The sequence below is a fragment of the Acanthochromis polyacanthus genome, chromosome 12, assembly GCF_021347895.1.
Source record: "Acanthochromis polyacanthus isolate Apoly-LR-REF ecotype Palm Island chromosome 12, KAUST_Apoly_ChrSc, whole genome shotgun sequence".
Classification (NCBI taxonomy): domain Eukaryota; kingdom Metazoa; phylum Chordata; class Actinopteri; family Pomacentridae; genus Acanthochromis; species Acanthochromis polyacanthus.
Genome location: NC_067124.1, coordinates 29,395,574 through 29,420,824, shown reverse-complemented (window position 1 = coordinate 29,420,824; position 25,251 = coordinate 29,395,574). Strand labels below are relative to the sequence as shown.

At 37.4% G+C, this 25,251-nt stretch overlaps 2 protein-coding genes across 2 annotated transcripts in view; both read right to left on the bottom strand.

Moving 5' to 3' along the window:
- The window catches only part of scn1ba (sodium channel, voltage-gated, type I, beta a), a 29,535-nt gene extending 24,150 nt beyond the window's left edge, over positions 1-5,385 (bottom strand). Inside the window, exon 1 of the mRNA XM_051956788.1 lies at positions 4,440-5,385. Coding sequence (XP_051812748.1) covers positions 4,440-4,494 — 55 coding nt within the window. The 5' untranslated portion in view covers positions 4,495-5,385. The remainder of the gene's footprint in view (positions 1-4,439) is intronic.
- Positions 5,386-9,674: 4,289 nt separating this feature from the next.
- Positions 9,675-24,818, bottom strand: LOC127536436 (uncharacterized). Its single transcript, XM_051956785.1, has 4 exons — positions 24,721-24,818; positions 18,049-18,408; positions 13,421-13,690; positions 9,675-12,113 (listed from the first exon to the last, which is right to left on the bottom strand). The coding sequence occupies exons 1-4, from the start codon at positions 24,770-24,772 to the stop codon at positions 12,004-12,006; spliced, it is 792 nt and encodes a 263-aa protein (XP_051812745.1). The 5' UTR covers positions 24,773-24,818; the 3' UTR covers positions 9,675-12,003.
- Positions 24,819-25,251: the final 433 nt, after the last annotated feature.

The following is a 25,251-nucleotide window of genomic DNA, read 5'->3' as shown; positions in this document are numbered from 1 at the left end:
ACTTGGAGCCGTTCGCAGACTAAAAGGCTCCTGAGCTGCCATTAAAGATGCCATCAGATGCAGTTTGAAAGCAAAGATCACACGACCGCCTCGGTGATGTGTCGGAATTTTTGTGTTCTGCTAATTAATCAGAACACAGGAAAACATATTCGAGTAATGATGCTGATATTCAGGGAATTTGTTAGATTTTCTCTAATTATTTATTGTACAAAAACTGAAAAATACCCTGGAATCATGTGCAACATTTTTCCAAATGTCCGCAGATGCTACCAACACTGGGCAATACAGACTCCACAAAATCTAGATGTATAACCATTTCCATTTTAAATTTGTTTCCTGTTTGTCTCCTCTGCTCTACAAAAACACTGCCTGCAGTTCAGCTGAGAAATCTCTCAAATTTGTCACAGCTGAGTCACTTGTGGCCTCACAGTTATGTTGAGGAGCACAAAATGTTTAGTTTTTTTAACAGAATCTGGTTGGAACAAAGTCAATTTGGCATTGACACATGTGGAATAAAGTAAATTTGACTAAACGTCACAATTTTAGGCTCAGATCTGGTTTTGTTTTGAAGCTGAACTGTAAGTCACAGATGAGTAGTTCAAGGAGCGTCGGAAAGTTGATAATCTGATGATTCTTTGTACAGTTTCTGGCTGATAAATGGTGTCATTAAAGCCTTTTTTGAAAATATAACATGTCTTTTGTGAAAGAAAAACTACTCTATCCCCTTGCTAAGGTGTTTCCTTGCAGCTGTTAACTGAAGTCACCCTATAAATTCAATAGGTCATCTCATGTCATCCTACAGGTCACCACCCTTTAACCCTGTTCCCTTTTTACTTCTCTCTGCTTAGGCTGTGAACACATTCAGGCTTGTTTCACCCTAATATGGCCATGAGGAAGACAGATGCTGTAGGAAGAAGACATGTGGGAATGTTGGGACTCTCTGACCTGGTCAAGGCTGGATAATGTCTAAGTTGTGTCCTTGTTACTTTGTAATCTAAATCTGGCATTCCTCCCAATGACAGCATATACCCAAAGGTCGACGAGAATCCTCAGAACTGCTGCTGGTAATGCTCACATGAACTGCTGCTCTATCGGTGTCACTTCTTCTGACATTAGTAAACCTTCATCTCGTTGATGAAAATTCCCCAACGTCTGTCAAACTTGCTGGCGAGTTCTGGTGTTTAAAGAGTTACCGTAAGATGTTTCAGGTCATTTGCTTCTAGGTTTCATTTATTCTTGTGTTTTAATTTCAGAAAAACATCCGAGTACGTGTTCCTCCACTGTAGGTAGTAGGTGGCTCATTTCCTCTATCAAGCTTAGAAACACTAAAAGTTAATTATATATATTTTATGTAATACGTCTCTGTTCCTTCACTTCCACCTCTAATTTTCAGCACATTTCAGTGTACAAAAATGCACAATCTGCCGTGTTTAACCCCCAACCGTCTCCTCTGGGTCTGGGAGAGTACAGATGTCCAGCTCCAGATGTGTTCACTCGCTGGAGTCCTGAACTAACCTCTGGAAGGTTGTGGAACCTTCTTACATGTAGCTGAGCTTCACTTCTGTTTCAGCTCCCTGTCAACACTGACAAACACTCACTTTTAACACTTTTGTTTCCCTCATCTTAACCAATTTACTAGCTTTATCTCAGCTTTAGGAAAATAAATATTCACTGTAAAAAAGTCATTGTAGAAAATTTAAAAATCTGTGATACAGTTGAATACTGTGATGTTCAAAAACCGTGAAAATAACAACCAATATCTGTAAAATAAAGACATTGAGCTGATTTAAATACAGTAAAAAGGTGTAATCTTGCAGTCACTCAAAGTAAAAGACCAACTTAAAATACAGATTTTGATATGAACATTATTTACAGTTAACTCTAGTTTAGTGATTAATACGCCAATTAATTATTATTATTTTTAATTTAACAAATTTGTAAAAATTTGTAAAATCTGTAAAATAACATTTTAACATACATAATTTATCTTTCAAATAACAGCAAATATCTGTAAAATAGCAATTTGTTTGGCTGATTAAAATACATTTTTTTTAAAGATGTAATTTTACAGGAAAATTTTGTAGAAGAAAGTAATTTAGAAAATTACTGATTTTGATGTGGACATCATTTATAGTTTTTTTATGATTAACTTGTAAATGATTACATTTTTAAAATCAGATTTTACTATATTATTTAACAAAAAACAAAATCTTCACAATTTAAGAAAAAATATCTACCATTTTCAAATCCTTAATACACATAAGAAAGTGTAATTTTTTAGTCAAGTAACTAATTACTATTTACAAATAACGTGTAAATTAACAATAATACAATTTTGTGCAATATATAAATGGTTTTTTAAAAGGGAAAAATCTGTAAGTTTATTGTATTTTTTGCTAATTTAAATAAAGTAAAACGAGTTTAACTTTGTGGTCAAACATTTTAAAAGAACAAGTTACTTTTTGTAAAATTACAAATTACTGATGTGGGCAATATTTACAGTTTTTCCTGTTTTTTTTACAGTTAATATATAAATTAACACTTTTTCTGCAATTTTGGTTATTATCTGTAATCTAACAAAACAGAGAAAATCTGTAAAATAAAGTAAATTACTGACGACACAGCTGCAGCATGAAACTGTAAACCCGAATTTTCTAATAATGTTTTGTCCTCTGAAATGATATTCAACCAGCAGATTACATTAAGTTAAAAGAATTAGGTTTATCTCTAAAAAATCAAACGTATTTTAATTACTTAAGGATTAGTACTATCAACACAAATTTTTAATTAGATTACCCCTGAAATTAAGTTGTTCCGATTTGTTCATTTTTAATTGGGTATAAATAGTTGACCCAACATGATTAAATTATGTTGATCCAACCCTTTGAAATAAGTTGAATCAACCCCGGTGTGCACTGTAAAAACAAAAAAGTAACATTAAAGTAAAAATATCCTTAGTCAAATAAAGTGCAATTTTTTTTTTAAATTACAAATATTTTCCCTGTTTGTAAACTATATTGTGGAGATGAAACAACGAGACAGCAGACGTGAGAGAGTCGAGGTAGTTTACTAATTTCTCTCCATTTCACAGCACATCTGAACTCAACCAACTTGTGTAGTTTAAGCGGGAAAAACAATAACACTCAGCCAAACCCTGGAACCGGAATAACGCCCTACATTCACTCCCGTCTTAAAGGCACAAGTCCTCTTTGGTGAATGTCTCTCATGTCTCACAAAGTGGGTCCACCACAATATAATACATTAAACCAACAGAAATGCTTAACTACTTTACATTATACTTCACATTCATCATAAGTTATTTTTAGAGTGCACAGATTAAGGCTGCAACTCTACAAAAAAGTTACATTTTATTTACCACATGTGATATGCACTGTAAAAACAAAAACGGTAAAATTCAAGTCAAATATCCTGATTGAAACAAAAACAATAAAAAAACATACAAATATTTTCATTGTATGTGTTGTGGAGAAATGCTGTTAAAAAGTCAGGTTGAACTCAACCCTTGGAAATAAGTTGAATAAACCCTATTATGTTGGAGCAGAATAGTTGCTTAAAGAAGCTGTTTCATCATTTGGAAATACTTTACATTATTTTTTTTATGTTCAATCACGCAGATGTGGGTGTTTTTTTCAAAATGCAATGAAATATGTTTACACTTAAAAGCTGTTTGGATTAACTTAAATAAACTGTGGAGAGGACTTGATTTAATGTGATTAAATCACGTTCAACCCAATTCTTTGAAATAAGTTGGTGGACATATTAAGGTAAAAACCCTTCAAAAAAAATTAAAGGTTTGTTTACCACATGTGATATGTGCATGTGTGGTAAACATGGAAATGATTTGTGAAGCTGTAAATTTAGTTGAAACAACCTGAATAAATCAACACTTGAAAATAAGTTGAATCAACCAAATGTGTTACATTGACTCAACACAAATGCATTAAGTTGGACTAACAAATGTGTTTAGTGCTGAAAGAAAGCTTCTTAATCAGGTAAACATGACACTTTGACACTTTTACGTTCATCCAAAGTGTCGTTTCCTTCTTTTTCTTGTGAGACCAGACAGTGTTATTGATCACGAGATGAAAACTTAGAATAGAATTACTTCTAAAAAATGACTAAGCTTTAAAGCTGAGAGGAAAGAATAGTCATTTTTGGAAGCTACACAGCTGCTGTTTTATTGTGTGTGTGTGTGTGTGTGCCCTCCATTTTAAAGCTGATCTCCCCTCACATGTGTAAACCACAGTCTGAACAGCTGGGCTTTTTAAATGAGCACAGCCACGGACCAACAACAACAACAACAACACACATACATTTCCAACTTGAAGCCCACAACAGACACGACAGCACACATGCACGCCGAGGTGTTGCCGTCGTGGCATCACCATGGCGACCCCACCACAGCCCCCCATACTCACCTTGAAGGGCCAGCAGCAGGGCCAGAGGCAGCAGGTGTCGTCCTGCAGACATCATGGAGGGTCTGGACGAACAGACAGACACAAACAGACACACAAACAGGCAGATCCAACACCTCAGAGCTCTGTCAGGCCTCACGTCCTGAGCAGGATTCAAAGTCTGGGAGGAGGAGGAGACTGTCCTGATGCTGCTGGGTGTGGTCCTTCTCTCCTTCTTCTTCTTCTTGTTCTTGTTCTTGTGTAGTTTCCAGCTCACACTTCTGATCCACCTGTACAGCCAGAAACCTCCCAGTATCTAAACCAGTCGTGGCAGTGTAGGGTTACCAGAGGGAGGAATCAGTCCTGCTCTCAGGTTTCGGCCTCCAAAAAGGAGCCTTTGTTCAACTATTTATCCAGGCCGGCGCGCCCTCCTGGCTGTGCAGCTGCTGGAAGACTGATATGTGGATGTGATGTGAGGGAAGACCAAGTCAGACGAGTTTCCTCTGAGCACAAAGTGGAAGCAGAGCGGAGTCTCTTTGGCTTTGGAAGAAATGACACTTGAGTCCTGTTATTGCCTCATCAGTCAGTCAGTCAGTCAGTGTTGTTGCTTCCCTGCTTTCCAAACATCCACGGCTACATGTCCGGAGCTCAGTGGGGGTTACAGCCGCCTCCCGTGCGTCTCTGGAGGCGGTGAGAGCGCGCCGTTCCTCGGTGCATTCCGGCACATGAATCCCAGCAGAACCCTTTACCGGAACCCGCCTCCAGAACACGATCCCTGCGAGGACTTGTTGACGGGTCAGAGGTGGACGGTTTCCACCAGCTTCTTCTTCTTCTTCTTGTTAGCGGGAGGACGCACACGGCGGCAGCGTCTTTCTCCTGGAGGCGCGTCCGAGCCAGTGATGAGAGCAGATATCCAGATGTGAGAGACGGAAGGAGGGAGGAAGGGAGGGAGTGATGCACTGCAGCACAGGGATGAAGAGGATGAGGAGGAGGTACGGAGCCGTTGTCATGGCAACAGCGATTGGATGCGATGCGCTGCTCTCGTCGTTTCCATTAGCCCCCCCACGTGTTGGCAAACAGCAGAGTTGGAGGGACACGACAGGATGAGCACGAGCCGAGAACAACAACAACAAGTAGACAAGATCGTGTGAGAAGAAGACGGATCACAAAGGAAGAAAGACAAGATTCAGCATGCAAGCGTTTATTTACCTGAAGGACAAGATCCTGATTCAAATGCAGACTAAAAAAAACACAAATAAATAAACGCATTTCATTTAATTATCATTGACAGATCTTCAAAAAGAGTGCTACAATTTTAAAAATGTAACCTTGAAAAATTCATTTATTCATAAATAAAGTGCAAAAACAAAACATTTACAGACTATTCTGAAGAAACAAACACTAGATTAATAAGTGAAATTACAGCAAAAATATCCTAATTCATGAATGAATTAATAAAGTCCACAAAAAATATATGTATAAACATTCTTTTCTGGTGGATTTTGCAAGGAACATTGTTATTTTATCGATTTTTAAATAAAATTACTGTAAAAATGTAAAGACTTCAGATGCAAAAGTTTATTTATCGCACGCAATATGTGCACTGTAAAAACTAAAACCGTAAAGCTAAAGCAAAAAGAATGAGTTTTTTGAATACTGTTATCTTACAGATGTTCCCTGCTTTGCTAAATTACAAATAATATCGAGTAAAATGACAGACTAAAAGAAACAACAGGTAGATATAGATTTATATCAGTCAAACGTTTGGACACACATTCAGTGGTTTTTGTTTAATTATTCTTTACATTGTAGATCAATACTGAAGATGTGAAAGAATACATATGGAGTTACAAAAGAGTCTTAATCTTCAGTATTAATCTACAATCTATTAATCTACATTATTCATTTTAAATTTATGTATAGATGCATATATATATCTTTTTTTTCCCTGGCCCACTCGCTGCTAAATATACCACCTTGGTCATGATGGATGGATAAAGACATCGATCAACAATCTGCTCTCTGTAGTTCTTAGCTGTACGTTCCTTTAATCAAATACCAGTTTTGGCTCTGAACAACTTCACTTATATAAATTTAAAGGTGTTCCTAAGACAGTTGCCCTGTTAACAGCAGTGATATTCGCTGCTACATCATGCCTGTGTGTCTTTATTTCTGCTGACACAACACTGCCACCATGACGCCAAACAGAGAAACAACAGCTGTGAAACTGAAGTCATTCACCTTAAACCAAACTGACATCCACAGAGAAAGTTTCATTCTGCCTGTTTTACGTTGTTTTGTGTCACGTTTTGGTTATTTTATATCTATATCTGGTTGTTTGAATCATATTTTGGTCACTGGCATGTTTCCAGTCGTTTGGTGTCACATTTTAGCGGTTTTACGTCTTTTTCTGGTCGTTTTCCATCATGTTTTTGTAAGTTAACATCTATTTTTGGTCATTTTGTGTAACTTAGTGGTTTTAAATCTGCATCACATTTGACCCGTTTTTACATCTTTTTTGTGTTTCTTATTTTTGCAACATTTTGGCTCTTTCAGTGCTACAATTTCATTTAGCAGACGCTTTTATCCAAGATCCAAAACATCATTGTTGGTTTGGTGTGTGTCACATTTTGATCATTTACATACTTTTGTGGTGGTTTTGTGTCTCGTTTTGTTTGTTTTACAAAGTTTCGTGGTCATTTTGTGCCAGATTTGAGTTGTTTTAAATGTTTTTGAGGTCGTTTTGCATCACATTGGAGTTGTTTGAGATTGTTTTGTGGTGTTTTTGCGTCACATTTTAGTAATTTTACATCTATATCCAGTTGTTTTACATCTTTTGGTGGTTGTTTTGCATCACATTTTGATCGTTTTGTGTCTTTTGTGGCCGTTTTGTGCTTTGTGGAATCATGTCTTTCTCTTATTTTGTGTTATCGATAGCAAAAATAGTTTCTGTAATTTTGTTACACAGAAGAAACGACATGACTGTTAATGTGCAGTTTATTAAATATCCGTTTTCTGGTGAACATCTGGCGGGTTTTAAAGTTGTTCTTCGCTTTTAAAACCAGACTGATATCCACATGGAAAGTTTCTGGTTCACTGCGCTGTGCTTTCAGTGTGACAGCTGTGACGTTTCAGACCTTTCCGACCACAGTGTCTCCGTATTAGTCATAATGGCACATTTACATATTTTAACATTGTTCAAGAAAACTATAGGTGCTTTCTCAGGTAAACCAGGGCACATCTGTCATTTCTACCATTTCATTACAACAGTGCTGAACATTACTGTGCACATTTCACCCCCGTCCTCGGCCTGAAAGCTGCACCATTTGGATGGATATTTATTTGTGTCTTGGTGAGGATTTAAGACCGTTGTTGTGGGGATAGTTCTGGCTGCCGTTCACAGCTCCACAGCCGATTGTTCTCTCTCAGATCATCAGCGCCCTTCTGCTCAGCCGTCTCTGATTTGCTTTTTAAAACATGAAGTATAGATAATTAAGATGGTATCTCTGAGATTTTAGATTGATTCATCAAATACTCTCTGATTAGAAAGTTTAAAATTTGCCCATCGACCCTCGCTCTAACTGCTTTTTTCTTTATGTATGTTTTTTTTTTTTTATCTCTATGTACACACGTGGCCAAAATTGTTGGTACCCCTCAGTTAAAGAAGGAAAAACCCACAATTCTCACTTAAATCACTTGAAACTCACAAAAGTAACAATAAAAAAAAATTTATTGAAAATTAAATAATCAAAATCAGCCATCACTTTTGAATTGTTGATTAACATAATTATTTAAAAAAACAAACTAATGAAATAGGGCTGGACAAAAATGATGGTACCCATAACTTAATATTTTGTTGCACAACCTTTTGAGGCAATCACTGCAATTAAACGATTTCTGTATTTGTCAATGAGCGTTCTGCAGCTGTCAACAGGTATTTTGGCCCACTCCTCATGAGCAAACAGCTCCAGTTGTCTCAGGTTTGATGGGTGTCTTCTCCAAATGGCATGTTTCAGCTCCTTCCACATATGTTCAATGGGATTCAGATCTGGGCTCATAGAAGGCCACTTTAGAATAGTCCAACGCTTTTCTCTCAGCCATTCTTGGGTGTTTTTGGCTGTGTGTTTTGGATCGTTGTCCTGTTGGAAGACCCATGACCTGCGACTGAGACCAAGCTTTCTGACACTAGGCAGCACATTTCTCTCCAGAATGCCTTGATAGTCTTCAGATTTCATCGTACCTTGCACACTTTCAAGACACCCTGTGCCAGATGCAGCAAAGCAGCCCCAAAACATTACTGAGCCTCCTCCATGTTTCACCGCAGGGACAGTGTTCTTTTCTTCGTATGCTTGGTTTTTGAGTCTATGAACACAGAGTTGATGTGCCTTACCAAAAAGCTCCAGTTTGGTCTCATCTGTCCAAAGGACATTCTCCCAGAAGCTTTGTGGCTTGTCAACATGCATTTTTGCAAATTCCAGTCTGGCTTTTTTATGAGTTTTTTTCAGCAGTGGTGTCCTCCTTGGTCGTCTCCCATGAAGTCCACTTTGGCTCAAACAACGACGAATGGTGCGATCTGACACTGATGTACCTTGGCCTTGGAGTTCACCTTTAATTTCTTTGGAGGTTGCTCTGGGCTCTTTGGATACAATTCCAACGATCCGTCTCTTCAATTTGTCATCAATTTTCCTCTTGCGGCCACGTCCAGGGAGGTTGGCTACTGTCCCGTGGGTCTTGAACTTCTGAATAATATGAGCCACTGTTGTCACAGGAACTTCAAGCTGTTTAGAGATGGTCTTATAGCCTTTACCTTTAAGATGTTTGTCTATAATTTTTTTTCGGATGTCCTGGGACAATTCTTTCCTTCGCTTTCTGTTGTCCATGTTCAGTGTGGTACACACCTTTTCTCCAAACAGCAGGGTGACTACTTGTCTCCCTTTAAATAGGCAGACTGACTGATTATGAGTTTGGAAACACCTGTGATGTCAATTAAATGACACACCTGAGTTAATCATGTCACTCTGGTCAAATAGTTTTCAATCTTTTATAGAGGTACCATCATTTTTGTCCAGGCCTGTTTCATTAGTTTGTTTTTTTAAATAATTATGTTAATCAACAATTCAAAAGTAATGGCTGTTTTTGATTATTTAATTTTCAATAAATTTTTATTTATTGTTACTTTTGTGAGTTTCAAGTGATTTCAGTGAGAATTGTGGGTTTTTCCTTCTTTAACTGAGGGGTACCAACAATTTTGTCCACGTGTGTATGTTTTTCTTAAATCTTTTTGTGTGTTTTTTCTGTTCTGCTGTATTTGTTGTTGTTTTTTGTAAAGTGACCTCGGGTGTAAAGAAAGGTGCTTAAAAATAAAATGTATTATTATTATTAAGGTTGTTGGAACAACAATAACTCAGGAATTATTAATGATAAAAAACATGAAATTATCACTGCTATTTCTCATAATGTCACTGATTTAGAATGTGTAATATAAATAGATCAAATAATCCATATTATTGGTGAGTTTTTGTTTTATAAACTCGTCCAGTGTTGCAGATTCTCAATCAACGCCATGATGAGAAAAAATTTTATGTTTTTATCTTAAATACTTTCTGGGATATTTTCAGTCAAGGAGAGCCAAGTTTCAGTGTTTGAAAAATGAATAAATATCGCAGAAAGTCTCCCAGATTTTCTTTATCCACATCCATTTTTATGATATAAATCAGAGACGGCTGAGCAGAAACTGCTGTAATCGTGTGATGATTTGAGGTGAACTGATTCAGGGTCAGTGAGGGTTAACACTGTATACATTATGTGAATGAGAATCTGCCCTCTGTGACCTTCATGTACCTCCAGCATCACTCTTCATTTTTTAAACAAGCGGATTACCTTCAGTCATTCATCAGAGGAGCGCTGGCGTTACATTTACTGACTTACATATTTACATAAACAACAGCAGCAATGAGTGCACTCTAAATACAGAAAAGTACAAACTGGAGACATTATGAATGAAGTGTGGTACTGTACATGTCAGTTTGGTTTTCCAAAATAGGTTCAAAGAAAAAGGGAATTTCACCAAATTTACAGCTTTTTATGACCGTTTTACGCCACATGTTGGTCATTTTTGCCTCATTTTTGTGGTCATTTTGCCTCACATTTGACCAGATTTTGGTAGTTTACATCTTTTTTTGTCGTTTTGCTTCACATTTGACCAATGTTTCGGTTAATTTTTATCTTTTTGTTATCATTTTGCTTCACATTTGACCAGATTTAGGCTGTTTTACAGCCTTTTATGGTTGTTTAGCAACACATTTTGTTCATTTTGCCTCATTTTTTGGTGATTTTGGTTCACATTTGACAAAATTTTGGTTTATTTATGTCTTTTTTGATCATTTTTGTGTCACATTTCATCCGATTAAAGTTTTTTTTTCCTTTCTCTATGGTCATTTTGCTTCATATTTGACTAGATTTTGGTTGTTTTGCATATTTTTTGACTTTTGCTTCATGTTTCATCCGATTTAGGTTGTTTTACATCTTTATGGTCACTTTGCTTCACATTTGACAAGATTTTTGGTTGCTTTACATTTTTTTATGGTTGTTTGGCATCACTTTTGGGTCATTTTCCATCTTTTAAAGGCCATTTTCCATCACATTTTGGTGGTTTTACATTGTCTGTGGTCGCTTGTGACACATTTTATTTATTTAATATTTTTTAATTACTGTGAATACATTTGACCAGATTTTGGTTGTTTTACAGAATTTTATGGTTGTTTTATGTCACAATTTGATATTTTACCTCACATTTAACCAGATTTTGTGAGTTTGCTTTTTTTTTTGTCATTTTGCATCTCATTTTAACAATATAGGGATTTTTTTTACATCTCTTTTTGTGGTCATTTTGGGCTACATTTGATTAGATTGTAGTTCATTTTTATCATTTTATTGTCGTTTTGCATCGTGATTAACCAACTTTTGGTTAGTTTTCATCTTTTTGTGGTCATTTTGGGTTACGTTTGACTAGATTTTGCTTGTTTCTCATCTTTTTGTATTTTTTTGTGCCGTATTTTGTTCATTTGACATGTTTTTATAGTCATTTTGTGTCACGTTTGGCTGTTTTATTTCTTTCTGTTGCCATTCTGTCTCTTTTCCGTCTTGTGATTTTTGTTTTGGGTTTAGATGTTTTGCATCTGTTTGTGTTTCTTTCAGGTCATTTTGTGGTGCATTTACATCATTTGTGACCATTTTGTATGTCTTCACGGCCATTTAGTCTCTCTTTGTGGATGTTTGAAAATCATTTTAGTCATTTTGGATTTCTTTGGAGCCAGTCTTTGTCTCTCTGGGGTCAGTGGTTGTTTTGTGTCTAATCTTGGGGGTTTTTTTTGTGTCTTTTCGTGTCACTTTTGGCATATATTGTGTCACATTTTGATCATTTAGCCGCTGTGTGATAGTCTGTGTCTCTTTGCTGTGTCCTGAGTGAAAATGAAGCCGCATCGCTGGCAGTCTTCACGCTGTTTGGAGACACAGAGCTGCTTCTCCTCTCGTTCGTTTCGTCCTGGTTGTAATTTCTCTGCTGACAGACTGAACCTCCGTCTCGGACTCATCTCCTTATCAGCATGACGGTTGCGAGGCAGAGCAGGACGGTGATGGGCACCAGCAGGAGGGCCACGTACAGCAGCCACGGCTCGGGGTACTCTACTTCAACCGCCACTGATAAACACAAAAGCATTAATGTAAAGGACGGTTCACTTAAACTACATTTAACTGATCCTCTGAGGACAAAATCTGAAAACACTTTTCATGAACATGAGACCAAAACCTTCTGCAAAGACAAAGAAAAAACAGTTGTCAGCTGTTTTGTGTTCATGTTTGACTAGATTTTGGTTGTTTAATAATTTTACATAGCTTTGTAGCCTTTATGTCTCTGTTTGTGGTCATTTTAACATCACTTTCTGTGTCTATTTTGTATTGCTTTGCATCACTTATGGCTTTCTCGTGTCTCTTTTGGTGAATTTCTGGTCAAATTTCAATCACTTTGTTTCACATTTTGATCTTTTTTTTACTCCATTTGAAGCCGTTTAGTCTCTTTTTGTAGTTCTTTGTGATCAGTATTTGTCCTTTTGCGCTGCATTTTGGTCATTTTTGCATCTCTTTACAGCCATTTCAGTCTTTTTGTGGTCATTTGCGTTTTGCTTTAATTCTTTTATGTCTCTTTGTGGCCCTTCTGTCTCTGTTTGTAGTGTTTTTTTTTTATCACTGTGGGATAACTTTGTGTCTCTTTTTGACCATTTTGCGTCTGTTGTAGCTTTTCTGTGTCACATTTTAGTTGTTTCGATAATTTTGCATCCCTTGTAGCTTTTTATATCTCTTTGGGGCAATTTTGTGTCCATTTTTGATTGTTTTGTCCATTAAGTGTCTCTCTGTGGTAATTTAATTTTGCACATTGTCATGGCTTTATTTCTCTTTTTATTTAGTTTTTATTTAGTTTCAGTGATTAGGTTTAGTCAATTTATATCATGTTTTGGTCATTTTATGTCACATTTTAGTCATTTTGTGTCTCATTGTGGTCACTCTGTTTCGCATATTAGTCATTTTATGTCACATTTTAGTCATTTTGTGTCTCATTGTGGTCACTCTGTTTCACATATTAGCCATTTTATGTCACATTTTGGTAAATTTACATCACTTTTGTTCATTTTGTCACATTTTAGTAATGTGATGTTACATATTTGTCAATGTATGTCACATTTTGGTCATTGTGCGCCACTTTTTTGTGATTTTATGCTCCGTTTTAGTCATTTGATGCCACATTTTAGTCACTTCATGTCACATTTGAGTCATTTTGTGTCTAATTGTGGTCATTTTACATCACTTTTGTTCATTCTGTGTCACATTTTAGTAATTTCATGTCACATTTTGAGTATTTGTCACATCTTTACAGTTGTTTGCCTTTAGGTTTCGTTTTGTAAATTTCTGTTTAAGCCTTTCTTATTCTGCAGAGTGTGTGGAATTTTTACCGGTCGAGTTGTTGTGGAAGACGCTTTTCATTATCAGATCTTCCTTCAGATGCAGCTGACACTCATATTTTCCTCCAGCCTTTACAGCGATGGTTTCAGAAAGTGTGACAAAGAGCTGAGGTGAGACGTTGCCTCCTGCTGCTGAGTTCACACTACGGAGTCTGCTGCCGTTATGAAGGACTGTCAGAGCGAAGCCGGCGTTCTGCGTCACGTTCACCTCACAGCTCAGCAGCGAGGTGTTGCGGTCGGTCGGGTTAAACAGCAAGGAATCTGAAATGAGATGCAGACACACACATCATCAACGCACACGTCTGTTGTGCTGGATTCGTCTGTAAGCGCTAACATTGCTGTCACCACCAGTTCTGACACATTTGCCACATTTTGTGTCACATTTTAGTCATTTTGGTTCACATTTTGTGTCTCTCTCAGCCAGTCTGTCTCCCAGAAGTTGTTTTCTGTCAGATGTGGCACATTTTGCCTCTTATTTTGGCCTGGTGCATTTATTATTTGCTATTGTGTGTCACATTTTTGTGTATTTGTGTCACATTTTTAGTTTTTTTATGACCTATTTTGATCATTTTGTTTTGATTTTTGCATTTCTCTTAGCCATTCTGTCTCTTTTTTGTGTCATTTTCACATTTTTGTTGTAATGTCACATTTTAGTCATTTTAGGTACATTTTAGTCATTCACAGACATTAATTCTGTGTCACTTTTCAGCTGTTGTGCACCTCTGTGTGTTTTTGAAGTCATTTACTGTTATGTCGAAGTTCTGTTCCTGTGGATTGACGTAAGTCGTTTTTCGCCGGAAGGTGGAACTCTGACAAAAATGTAAACAAAGCCGTTACGTGCATCACGATATCAATCAGTTCTTTCGAAAAGTCATGAAGATAAACGACTTTCATGCACGTATCATTTTACAAGAAGATAACAGAATAGTTTAATGGACTGATATTGCAGGTGATGTTGAGATTTCACTGTTTACTGTTCAGTTTGAGATTTACCTACTGTCAGTGAATGTGACCTGTTAGTTAGCTCACCTCTGATTGGCTGAGAGTCACCAGCAGTGTGTCGAGTGAGAGAGAGCTGGGAATGGCGGCTAATTCTGGAGCAAAGTTAAAAGATTTTTTGTAGTTATTTTGGCGTTGGCTATGGCCCTCAGTAGCCTGTATGAAGAGACTCATCCATCACTCATTCATCACAGAGGGTTGCTACAATATGTTGCAGTGTTTTTACATCTTGACCGATGTTTATCTGTGTTTCGCCCTATTCCAAGCATTTTATTACATCTCATTTCACTTCCATGAAGATGGCTTTCCTTTTCTTTGAAGAACTGTCATCAGAAGAGTCTGACTGAAGCTTAGGAGCTAAAGTGAAGGGCAAAAGGTTAGCGACTGTAACACAATCTATGGTGGTGTACAACTGGAGAATGGAAACAAAGCCGTGTTACAGCGCTGTGTAACGATGTATTCGTCTGCTCTGCTCGTCAGCTAGTTCCGCAAAACCCGTTCTAACGTAACGACGGACCGATGTAGGTCGAGGACGTTGTAAACCGAGGACCCCCTGTAAACGTGTCATATTCGAGCCCGGTCTCACGGGGATTCGTGAAACTGTGACAGTTTCACGAATCCCCGTGAGACCGGGTTGCATATTCTGTGTCTCATTTGGGCCATTTTGTGTCGCTTTTTAGTGGTTTTGCATCTATCCGTTGCCATTTTGTCTTTTTGTGTTCCTTTTGTGTCATTTTGGTCACTTGCCATCCCATTTCATGTCACATTTTGGTATTTTATTGATCACATTCTGGTCATTTTCTTTCTCTTTGCAGCCATCCTTTGTCTCTTTTCGGCCGTTTCCTGTCATATTTGGTACATTTTGTCTCATTTTGATAATTTTGCATGTATTTATGACTATTTTGTGTCTTTGTGGTCATTTTGTGTCACATTTTAGTCATTTTGTGTCATTTCTTTATATCTGTTTGCAGCCATTCTGTGTCTTTTTTAGTTTTCTGTAATATTCTGCACATTTTGTTCTTTATTTTGGTCATCTTTCTGTTGCCATTTTATTTATTTATTTTTGCTTTGTGGTTGTTTGTTTATTTATTTTTACCTTTTCTATCTCATTTTGTCGCCATGTTGTGTCTTTGTGGTGATTTTATATCACTCTTGCGTGTCATTTGGGTTGTTTTACATCTCTTTCTGGTATATATATATATATATATATATATGTTATATTCCTGGGGTACTCTGACTCTGCGGGCCACTGAGACTCTGTCTCCCACCATAAATAAATCTCACATTAAAGCTATTTTTTTATTGTACAGATCTGAAACAAAGATGTGGTTATAAAAAAAAGTAGGTTCAGCTGTTGTGGGACTTTTTAAAACTCAGTTTCAGGTTTACCGCCTCTTTTTCCAGAGGTGCTTTTCATGTGTAAGCATCAGAATTTCCGTTGTTGTTTCCTGCACATGTACTTTTTTTTTGAGAAACCCGCGTCAATGTAAATTGGTCAAAGATGATCAAAACAAATCAAGTTTCTGCAAAAATGTCCCTAAACCACATCTTGACAAGGAATTCAGTTACTTACCATGAACTACATATCACCTCCAACTCCACCACAAAGATCAGTTACACACAAATGAACTCAATCATTTAGACAGTATTTTCTCTGCTGTCTTATAGTACATACAAATAGGTGTAAAATGACAATAATTATCTGAGATTATATATGTAGCTTCTTATGTAAATGTTTATGCCTATAGAAATAATTTGACCCTTTTCTTCGCAATTTTGAGCTAAATCCTATTAGTTTCATATCTGTGTTGTTTTACATTCAAACTTTTTAATATGAGTACAGGTGAATCCAACACTGTAAAAATGAACTTTTTAAAAACAGTAATTATTGTTATTTTGCAGATTTTCCCTGTTCTGGTAATTCCACAACAGTAAATTGTTATCGGATTGTTAGCCGATACGGTCAGCATGCTGAAACATCTTTCAAGAGTTGGTATTTGGCAACAAAACGAGACAAAACTGTCCCGAAGAGACATGAAACAACAAAAATGAGATGCAAAACGACACAATATAGACACAAAGCAATCAAAACAACATAGAAAACAACAAAAATGAGACACAAAATGACAAAGACAAGAGGCAAAACTATACAAATGGGCCACAAAACAACTAAAAAGACAGGCAACAAAAATGAGACACGAAATGGCAAATACATGGTGTAAAATGATCAAAAACGTGCTACAAAGACTCACATATGAGACAAAAATCTACTGAAATTCGACACAGCTGTCCCAAACAGACACCAAACAGCACAAACAAGGCACGAAACAACAAAGACAAGACGCAAAATTAAACAATTTAGACACAAAACAACCAAAACAAGACAGAAAACAACAAAAAGGAGACACAACATTTCAAAAACGGCACACTTAATGACACAAATGAGACAGAACAACTCAAACAAGACAGACAACAAAAACAAAACACAAAAAGAAAAAAGCCAGACATAAAATGTGATACAAAAGTGCTGAAATGAGACAAAACTGCCCCAAAGAGACACAAATGATGCACAAAATGACAAAGACACAGCACACAATGACTCAAATAAGACACAAAACAACAAAAAACGAGACAGAAAACAACAAAACTGAGACACAAAATGAAAAAACAAGACATAAATTGAGACACATGACAGTAAAAATGCGCCAAAGAGACACACAACAACTCAAACGCGACAGAAAACAACAAAAACAAGACAAAAACATGAAAAATAAGATACAAAAGGAAAAGAGAGAGAAAATGAGAAACAAAACTGCTGAAATTAGACGAAATTGTGTCAAAGAGTGTCCTAAAAACACAAACGAGATACAAAATGACCAACAAGCCAGAAAACACAAAAAACTAAACAAGAAAATCACTCAGAGAGTGCAGTACTCTGCCAGGGCTGCTCAGTCGCTGTATCATTTTCAACAGATGAAATCTTAAATAAAAAATGACCATGTGCTGCACAGGCGTGTGTTATGCATGTGCACGTTATGTATGGATACTGAATCGCGTGACCCCCCAATATTTAACCAGCTGTTCCTTGTATCATTTCCGATGGATAAATCCTGATAAGTCCGTAGCAGTCAATTTTTAGTAGGATCACAATCATGTGATCGTCAGCAGGCAGCTGATGTAGTGTTCGCTTGTTGTCATGGTTACAGTGACGCTGTGCAGCTATCTCACGATGGGAAATCTTTAACAAATCTGTGTATCCAGACTATAAACTGCATCACTGCCAAAATCTAATCAAGCAGTCCATGTATCATTTCTGACCTTCCCTGAAAATTTCATCTAAATCCATAAGTCCGTTTTTCTGTGATGTCGCTAACAGACAGACAGACAGACAGACAAATGTAGGCCGATCATCACATAACTCCAATGCTCTCCTTCGCTGAGTAATAAAACAGAAAATGACACAAAAAACATACAAAATGAGAAACAAAACTGTCCCAAAGAAAGTAATCAGCTTGTAATAAAAACACAAGTTGTGTGAGGTGAAAATGATTGCACTTTTTTGTGGTTTTTTTTGCTTACATCGGAAACAACAACAACAACAACAAAAATCTCGTATTTACCATGAACCACGAGTGAGGTTTGGTTTCCTTTCTCCCTGTGGCTGCCCTTCCTCTGTGTGCTGACGGTCAGTTTGCACTCGTACATCCCACTGTCGGCCCACTGGACCTCCTTCAGAACGATGGACTTGTCCAAAGACTCCCTGTTGTCGTCCACAAGCTGAACCCGTCCCTCGTAGGGCTCAGTGGGCTTCCACAGTTTCTTATTATTGTCTCCCTGTTGCATATAGTGCCAGTACAGGACTGGAGTGCCTGTCATGTTCTCATCATGGGAGAGCTGGAGCTCACAGGGCATGATGGTGTCCTGACCCAGAGCGGCGGCGAGGACGGGCGGCTGGTGAACGGCGACCAGCGAGAGAACACCTGAAACATAACCACAAAGATAAACTAGTCATAATATAAACTAATGTAAATGCTGTGCTGCTGGAAATTAACTATTGTTAACCATATGTTTTCCCCATGTTTTGTTAAGTTACTGATAATATCTAGTAAACATCATCTTTTATACTTTTATAAAACACGAAAAGACAGTATGTAAACTGCACATACTTTTATGTGCAGTTTATTATTTTTAGCATTAATTAGCTTTTTGTGTTCTATTTTGTATTATGTCCTGTTTATTTTATATGTTCTCTCTTGTTTTATTTTAATTTTAGCTGCCTATAGTTCTCTGGGGTGATGTCCTCTCTAATTCTTTAATTCTATCATTTTTTTTATTTTTAATTTTTAACTTTTAATCTTCAATCTCATTCTTTAATTTTAAATGGCTTAGTTCCTTTGTCTGATATGTGTGCTAATCTAGCTAATTATTCATTCAATTTATTATTTTTACTATTTGTTTTATTTGACTGCTTTGCCTTGTCTCCTTGTATCTTGCTTGATTGTCTCCATGTTTGCATGTTCTGAGTTGTGGCTAACAGTACTAGTAGTTGTTAGTAGTAGTAGCAGTATTAAAATCACCAGAAAGAAAAGCATAAAAAAATTATTTTAAAAAATCAAAATTATGGATTTTCATGAATGGGATATGTATATACAGTTAAAAAAGATAAACTGTTACTTTACAATAACAGAAAATAACAGAAAAAATTACATGTTAACCAAAACAAAACAGGCCAAAACTGTAAAAAAAAAAAAAAAAAAAAAAAAGGGGGTATTTCTACAAATAGTGATTTGCTCTTTTACAAAATTTGACTGTAAAAATACACTTTTTTTCTGTATTTAAATCAGAAAAAAAAATAATTCGCAGATAAATGTCTTTAACAGAGCTTCTTTGTTGCCATATTTACGCTGTTTCTTTACAGAGTTTAGTTTTTTACAGAGTAGATGCAGCTGCAGGCAGCGTGAGTAAAGGCTGCATGGTTTTGAGGTTGGGGTTTTGACCGGACAAACCAATTTCCTGCTGAAAAGAGGAAACCTCTCTGTTGATACATGACAGGCAGAAGCATTGTTTTGTTATGCACTGGTCAACTTGAGACTGTTCTGTTTGTTTATTTCACTGCATCTTGTTGGACGTTTATGTTAATTAGTGCATATTTACTAAGGAGGTAACTCATGTGCATACTTAAACATACAGTTTCAGAAAACTTGTAACAGCAAGAATAATTATCCTAATGTAAGTAATCAACTGGGACATTTCCCCAGTTAACTTTTTATTTGTAAAAGGTACTTCACAAGAAACATTTCTGGAATTTGACAAAACAGTTTTTTTCTCAGATGGGTTTGTTCCTATTTCAATCAGACAGATTTATAGATTAATTAATTCCTAAGGCCAGGAGAAAATGAATGTTTTTTGTTGTTGTTGACAGCATTTAATGATTTATTGAGTTGCTGTCTGGATTTAACAAAGCAAATAGGTAAGATCCTTCCATTGGATAATTACTGCAGCAGTGAATACGTTTCAGCTGCAACAATTTAACTCTAGCTGATGCGGTGAGGAGCTTCTCATTTCTTAAACAACCGTGTTGAAAGACATATCCTGTGGTCGTGGAAAGGATGTTAATCTGTTTCAGAAGAGTCAAATTATTGGCCTGCATCAAGCAAAGAAAACACAAGGAGATTTCTGAAACTACTACAATCAAGTTAAGAACCGTCCAACGTGATATTAAAACCTGGTAGGATATTGGAGAACCATCATCTTCAAGGAACAAATGTGATCTGATGAGTCCAGATTTATCTTGTTCCAAAGTGATGAGGGCATCAGGGTAAGAAGAGAGGCAGATGAAGTGATGAACTCATCATGTCTAGTGTCTACCAGCCTGTGGTTACAGTTATGATCTGGGGTTGGTCAGGTTCAGCAACGTTATGTTCCCATCAGCTGATTACCTGAATATACTGAATGACCAGGTCTTTCCATCAATGGAGTTTTTCTTCCCTGATGACATGGGCATGTTCTAAGATGACAGTGCCAGGATTCATGGGGCTCACATTGTGAACAAGTGAATCAGGGAGCATGAGACATCATTTTCACACATGGATTGTCCTCTAGAGAGTCCAGACCTCAGTCCCATTGAGAATCTTTGGGATGTTCTGAAGAAGACTTTGTCCGACTCTCTCATCATCAATATAAGATCTTGGTGAAAAATGAATCCAACTCTGGACAGAAATAAATGCTGTGACATTGCAAAAGCTTATCGAATGAGTGCCATACTCAAGCTAAAGGCAGCCCAACAAAATAGTAGAGTAATAGTAGTAGTAGAGTAGTTTTTTTGGCCTGGCAGTGTATTTCTGCCTTGGAAATGAATGAAAATCAGAGCATATTTAGGTATATAATACCTCATTTGCATATTTACCTTAAAGTTGTGTTGTGTCCCAGCCCGATCTCACGGGGATTCGTGAAACTGTCACGTAAGTTTTAGTTTCGGTTTCGTGTGCACCAACACGATTTCGTCATGTTTTTCGTGCCGCTCACCACGAAATGCGCACCAATGTATTTTAAACGGCGGACTTTTCGTGCCACTCAGAACGTATTTCAAAAGAATGTGTATATTATATTTTTAATGTAAAAGCGTGGCGAATCCAACGCTATATTTTGCATGACATCGTCCCTAAACATAACCCTAACCATAACCCTAACCATAACCTAACCATAACCTAATCATAAGCCGGTGGTACACTTACCAATTTGCATAGGAATTTCAAGAATGTCCGGTGGCCGGCGGCCGCAAACGCGATCACACAAGCAGTATACGCCGATGGACAGCTTAGATCGTCATGAATCCGCCGGTATAAACCACTTTCAGATGTGATTACCACAGCGAAAAACATTTCGTGGTGAGCGGCACGAAAAACATGACGAAATCGTGTTGGTGCGCACGAAACCGAAACTAAAACTTACGTGACAGTTTCACGAATCCCCGTGAGACCGGGTTGTGTGTCCACCTGTAGTGTCTTCAACAAACACCGGCTCATTTGAGCAAACAGCCAGATGCTGAAACATTTGGGACTATTTGCTCATTCTGGCAGCTCTGCAGTTATTGAACCCATCCATTCTCTCCATACCGCTTTAGCCTCACTAGGGTCGCAGGGGGTGCTGGAGCCTATCCCAGCTGACTCGGGCAACAGGTCACCAGCCTGTCGCAGGGCTACATATACAGATGAACAATCACACTCACATTCACACCTACGGGCAATTTAGAGTAACCAATTAACCTCAGCATATTTTTGGACTGTGGGAGGAAGCCGGAGTACCCAGAGAAAACACACACATGCACAGGGAGAACATGCAAACTCCATGCTGAAAGATCCCAGACCCAGGCCGGGATTTGAACCTGGGATCTTCTTGCTGCAAGGTGAAAGTGCTAACCACTAACCCACTGTGAGCCCAGTTATTGAACCCCCAAAACAGAAATCCTGAATAAGATGTTGAGCCAGAAGCAGCCAAGCTTTCATCAAGTAAACAAGAAGTAAAATAAGAGATTTTTAAAAAAAATTCCTTCTAACGAGAACGTCAGTACATTTGGAATCTCCAACAGGAGGATGTGAATCCTGTGTGTTCTGCTTTCAGTTCCTTACATCTGGCTAACAGCCTTTCGGGTAAATGTTACACCACGGTTTCTTTAGAATTTTAATAGTCCAGAGCAAAAATATTCTTAATAATTCTGAAGAAAAATGGTGCATGACTTGTAACCATCATGAGTTTATCTATGGAGGAACAAAGACGGTGAAACATCAAATATGACAAACTGTTGATGCTGAGACTCTTGTCATACAATTCACACCCTTTTGGATTAACACTCAAATGTCAAATGATTCAAAATTGTATCACCTCTGTATAATTTCATTATTTCAGACACTGAACATTAAAGCATTTAGCTTTTATGACAAATAAACCAAACAGTTTAGACAGCTGATTTTGAAAATATACACCCCAAAGTAGAAGCTCAATGCAGAAATCAATCTGAGCTAAAGTGAGCTGTGATCAGCAGAACTTCCACAGTTTTGGACCTGTGAGCTCTGTCTGTGAAAGATAAAACTTGGGAACAGAGGCCTGATGAATGTTAGGAACGTTTTGGTCGCATGTGACTGGGATCAAATCTGTTGGGCTCAGATGGAGTCCAGCATGTCTGATGTGAACCTGACCAGGACCACCACAGTGAATGCATGGTCCTGACAGTGAAGCATGGAGGGGGGAGTGTGATGATACGGGGCCGCATGAGAGAAAAGGTGTTGGAAGATGACATTTATAGATGCATCCTGAATATACAGCCATGGCCATAAGTTTGGACACAAGTACCATGACGCTTGTGAATCTTAGAAAATACCACAAAATTGTCACTTACAATACAGTACACAACTCCTGAGAACTATATTAAGTTTCATATTTAAAAAAACATCAAAAGAGTTTGGTGTCATTTTGTTATTCTTACCAAATTCGGTTGTGAAAGTACTGCATTTTTTGTTATTTTCTTCTAATATTATATTTTGGGAGCAAAATTGTTCCAATTGTTGGAATTTATTGATAATATTATATCCCTTGTTGATTTGTTGACTAATTAAACTGGTGCTGTCAAAAAATATTAGTTATGTTCTGTCATAGACATCAAAACAGACATAGGAAGTCATGCTGTGTCCAAACTTATGGCCATGGCTGTAGAATAGAACAGCTTTATTGTCATCATACATGAGGGCAGAATGAAAATATAAGTAGCTGCCACTGGACGGCGCATTTAAACAAGCTAAATTAACCACACAAAAAAAGGAAATCCTATGTATATATAAAACAAAACTACATTAGAAATTCCAACATATGCAAAAGAGGCAAGATCAGTGAGGTTATGAGATCAAATAAAAACCAATAAAATAGAATAAATATGGGTAGGAGGTTGTACGTAAGCAGCAGTATTAAAAGTGACAATGTGCGTTATTGTCTTGAGATCAGAAGTCTGATGGACCATGAGTAAAAACTGTTCCTCAGCCTGTTTGTCCTGCATTTTAAGTACCTGAATCCCTTTTATTTGTGGGTAAAGTCAGTCTGAAGAAGCTCGAAGGAGAGAAATATTCCAGCTTGAGAACCACCCAAGGCACACAATCAGCTGAGAGTTTCTAGAGAAGATAAAGTGAAAACTACGACCTGGACAAGTATGTGGCTTGAGTTGAATCCAACAGAACACCTTTGGAGTATTTTAATGAGGAAGGTAGAGCAACACAACCCCTTTTAGCAACGAGCAGCTGAAAAATTAGTCTCTGAAGACTGAGAAAACATTTCTCTATCTCATTCCTTGCTGAGGAGGATTGAGTTTGTCACCAGTAATAAAGGTGGTCATATGAAGTATTGAAATATATCAAAGATTAGAATCTCAGTAGTAAAAGGTGGTCTGACTTTTGCATAGGGATGAGACTCAATCATCCATCCATACTCTATACACCGCTTTATCCTCACTAGGGTTGCGGGGGGTGCTGGAGCCTATCCCAGCTGACTCGGGTGAAGGCAGAGGACACCCTGGACAGGTCACCAGTCTGTCACAGGGCTACATATACAGACAAACAATTACTCTCACATTCACTCCTATGGGCAATTTAGAGTAATCAATTAACCTCAGCATATTTTTGGACTGTGGGAGGAAGCCGGAATGCCCGGAGAAAACCCACGCATGCACAGGGAGAACAAGCAAACTCCATGCAGAAAGATCCCAGGCTGGGATTTGAACCGGGGATCTTCTTGCTGCAAGGCAAAAGTGCTAACCACTACGCACTGTGCAGCCCTATGAGTAAAATGTGAAGTGAAATAAAAAAACAACGAACAGACAGAAACTCCAAAGTCCTACAAACCTGCAGCCCGAGACTCAATCAGTAGATCGTAAAGAGAAGCTTCCAGATCCACACAACCTTTCACACATGTTCACTTCCAGCCTAAAAAAGATATTCAGTCTTAAAACGTCAGCATGTTTTGATTACTGGTGGAAAAGTTTGCCTCTTTTCACTCGTTAAAGTGGCAGAAATTTGAAATGTATTCTTCTTTTCTTCTGCTAAAGGAGTCGAGACAGACTTAGAATTTGAATAATTGTGCTCTTTGTGCCACCAGTGAGGGTGTTTAATACTGAAATCATAAACGGTGTGTGCAAAGCGACAACTGAAACTAGTGATTTCAGAGCGCAAAATTGCAACCACATTTCCCAGAATTTTATAATGTTGGATTAGGAGCTGTTACAAAAACACAAATATTTTAAAATCTTTTACCTGGGGTAGTAAAGTAGAAAATCGTCCATGGTGTCCATCCCCATTTTGTCATAATGAAGCAGTTCTGCAGCTCTAACACGTCTGTTGACTGTTGAATGCTCTGAATGCCGACAAAGTGCTTAGACCACTTCCTTATATGCTGACATCAATGCGCCCCCTTAACCTGTAAACAAGTCAAACATGTGCAGGTTTACACTCCCAGAGATTTATCTGGGATCTCATGTAGAAGGTACAGACATTTTTGAACTATCTGTAAAGAACTGGATATTATATATATATATACAATATGTGTGTGTGTGTATATATATATGACATAAAAATATAATATAAAACATTTTGTGACAAAAATCCTAATATGAACTGAAATGTGGCAGCAGAGGAAGAGGATGTGGTTTCTGCTGTTCTTTCTTTAAAATGATATTTGTAGCTCGAGGTTTTACACTAGCAGGTCTGTATATTTAGACTCTAACACATGCACTAAAAAACAACAATTTTGAACTTTTTTGAACAGTATACTGTAACTTTACAGAT

What these genes read in the sequence shown, in the direction of transcription:
- LOC127536436 (XM_051956785.1), bottom strand. Translation starts at nt 24,772, where the DNA reads ATGACAAAATGGGGATGGACACCATGGACGATTTTCTACTTTACTACC. An exon ending in TTTCTACTTTACTACCCCAG is followed by an intron (nt 18,409 to 24,720) that starts GTAAAAGATTTT and finishes GTTATGTTTCAG; the next exon opens with GTGTTCTCTCGCTGGTCGCC. An exon ending in AACCTCACTCGTGGTTCATG is followed by an intron (nt 13,691 to 18,048) that starts GTAAATACGAGA and finishes ATCTCATTTCAG; the next exon opens with ATTCCTTGCTGTTTAACCCG.